This window comes from Nansenia antarctica (genome assembly GCF_963989245.1).
Source record: "Nansenia antarctica genome assembly, chromosome: 5".
In the NCBI taxonomy this organism is placed as follows: domain Eukaryota; kingdom Metazoa; phylum Chordata; class Actinopteri; order Argentiniformes; family Microstomatidae; genus Nansenia; species Nansenia antarctica.
In genome coordinates this window covers 68,757,773-68,760,272 of record NC_137690.1, presented here as the reverse complement: position 1 = coordinate 68,760,272, position 2,500 = coordinate 68,757,773, and the positions used below count along the sequence as shown (strand labels likewise).

Here is a 2,500-nt window from a genome sequence, read left to right as displayed (position 1 = left end):
GTTGACCTATTTTGAGGTCAAAACAGCTAAAATGGCTTAAAGGTGACACGTTTGCACCCCTGGTGTGTGTGTGTGTGTGTGTGTGTGTGTGTGTGTGTGTGTGGAGAGCACACGTCAGTGCCAGAGGTTGACATGTTTGTTGTGGGGGGGGGGGAGGGACCTCCCAACCCAGTCCTGTCACCCACATCTGAACAAGTAGATCTTGAATCGGTCATCCACAAATGATGTCTTGTGGATTTTTTTACTCAGGCTGTCTTTATGTCTTTATGTGCCCCCACAAGACACCAAACCCAGAGGAACACACCGCACGAAACAAGAATGCACAACTGTAGCCGTTGAGCGGCGGCGGCGGCGGCGGCTGCTGTGTGTAGAGGGAAAAAAGCTCCTCTGTGTCCAGTATAATCCCCCGCACAGCTGGATTAGAGTTCTAATAAAAAACCCTGTGTCGAAGCAGCACAACTCCGGGCCAACCTTCGGCAGCTGTGGCCAAGCTCTGTTGTGTAAGTGGTGTTACGAGCCAACCGAGTGCACACATCTACAACAACCGAAGCGGACGTTAGCACACAGTAGCAGCGGTCTCGTCTGTTACGGCAAACTGAGCTATAGGCCTACTTCTTTTATGACACTATCCACCATGAATAACAGCCTTTAATACTTAGATTAATACCGTCTTATACTGCTGTATAGGCAACTTCATACATAGAACTTGTGTGGGCTCGTAGAACTTTACAAATGTATCGTCAAACCGTAAACCACATCGAGGGAAAGGTAAATGGTAAATGGACTGACTTATATAGCGCCTTATTCCAAAGCGCTTTACAACGGCCTCTCATTCACCCGTTCGAACGCACATTGACACACCAATGGCGGCAAGCTACCGTGCAAGGCCCCGGGCCCGCTCACTGGGAGCAATTTGGGGTTCGGTGTCTTGCCCAAGGACACTTCAACATGTGGCCAGCCGGGGCTCGAACCACCGATCTGCCGACCTTGCGATCATTAGACGGTGGCTCTACCTCCTGCGCCACAGCCACCCCAAAGGCGAGTATAAAAAGGCGAGTATAAAAAAATCAAACAACACTTTTTAGAAACGTCACATGATAACGTCACATTACGCCAGTTACAATCGTCCCTTACCTCCAGCACAGGCCCCGCCCCCAGGATGATCTGCTCCACTCCGCTGGCGAACCCCTTCTGGCTGAGGGCCGTCAGGTGATGGATCAGGAAGTTGGTGCTCTGCGTCTTCCCCGAGCCGCTCTCCCCGGAGATCACGATGCACTGGTTCCTCCTGCGCTGCAGCATGGCGTGGTACGCCACGTCGGCCACGGCGTAGATGTGCGGCTCCAGCTCGCCCAGCGCGTGGTTGTCGTACATCTTCACGTACTTGGGGTTGTAGATGGGCAGGAACTTGAAGGGGTTGATGACGATGAGGATGCTCCCCACGTAGGTGTAGATCCGCTCCTGGCGGAAGCGCGAGCGCAGGTTGTCCAGCAGCGAGCGCTCGTTGAGCTCCGGCAGGCGGCAGAGGTCGGCGTGGTCGCCGCGGGGCTGCGGCTGCGGCAGGAGGCCGCGCTCCACCATGCGCCGGCGCTCCTCCGTCACGCGCAGCCACATCTGCAGGCTGCCGCCGTAGTGGATGGAGCCGTCCAGGTTCTTCTGGCGCAGCAGGAAGCGGTAGTCCTCGCCACCGCAGACGATCGACCGCTGCTCCAGCGCCACGCGGGGCCACAGCATCATCCGCTGGACGGGGCAGTCGTTGGGGTTCAGGATCCACTCCTCGCCGCCGAACTCCTTGACCTCGGCCAGGACGTAGCAGCGCGTGCGCTCCAGGTGGAGGCGGTCGATGACCCGCTCGATGGCGTCCGCCGCCGTGGTGGTCTTGCGGGCGCTGACGGGGCAGTAGATGGTGCCCTCCGCCAGGTCGCCGGGGTAGATGCGCAGGGTGAACTCAGAGTCCTCGAAGCGCTGCCGCCGGCCCAGGGTGCCCACGCCGCCGATCCCGCCCCCGCCACCGCCTCCGCCTCCGCCGCCATCACGAACGCTCATGGCGTAGCAGGGGCGCCCATCAGCAGCAGCTCTCGCTCTCGCACCGCGGCATTCACTGGGGATGGAGGGAGGACCGCCTTCAAGACATCACCTCTGGAAGAGAGAGAGAGAGAGAGGGGGAGGTAGAGAGAGAGAGAGAGAGAGAGAGAGAGAGAGAGAGAGAGAGAGAGAGAGAGAGAGAGAGAGAGAGAGAGAGAGGGAAGGAGGGGAGAGAAAATAGTTGTTTTGAGATGCGGAATGACTAAGACCTCGTTATGTCATCTGCGAACGAGCCAAATGCGTGTTGCAGCTGCGCTACATGGAAATGCATGGAGAGGAAGGAGGATGAAAGATAAAGTCATCTGGATTACCGCACACGCACACGCACGTGCACGCGCACACAGCACAGCGGCCCGTCCCTATGCCAAGACGAGCAGCTGCCAGCCTCTTTCTCTGAACACACAATCACACCATTCAC

The 2,500-nt window shown here is 57.5% G+C and overlaps 1 protein-coding gene across 1 annotated transcript in view; it reads right to left on the bottom strand.

The window, feature by feature from the left end:
- myo9aa (myosin IXAa) overlaps positions 1-2,043 on the bottom strand; it is a gene marked incomplete at both ends in the record, with an annotated part of 86,736 nt that extends 84,693 nt beyond the window's left edge. The window contains one exon of the mRNA XM_080531886.1: positions 1,135-2,043. Within this exon, the coding sequence (XP_080388012.1) occupies positions 1,135-2,043 (909 nt within the window). The remainder of the gene's footprint in view (positions 1-1,134) is intronic.
- Between the last annotated feature and the right edge of the window lie 457 nt (positions 2,044-2,500).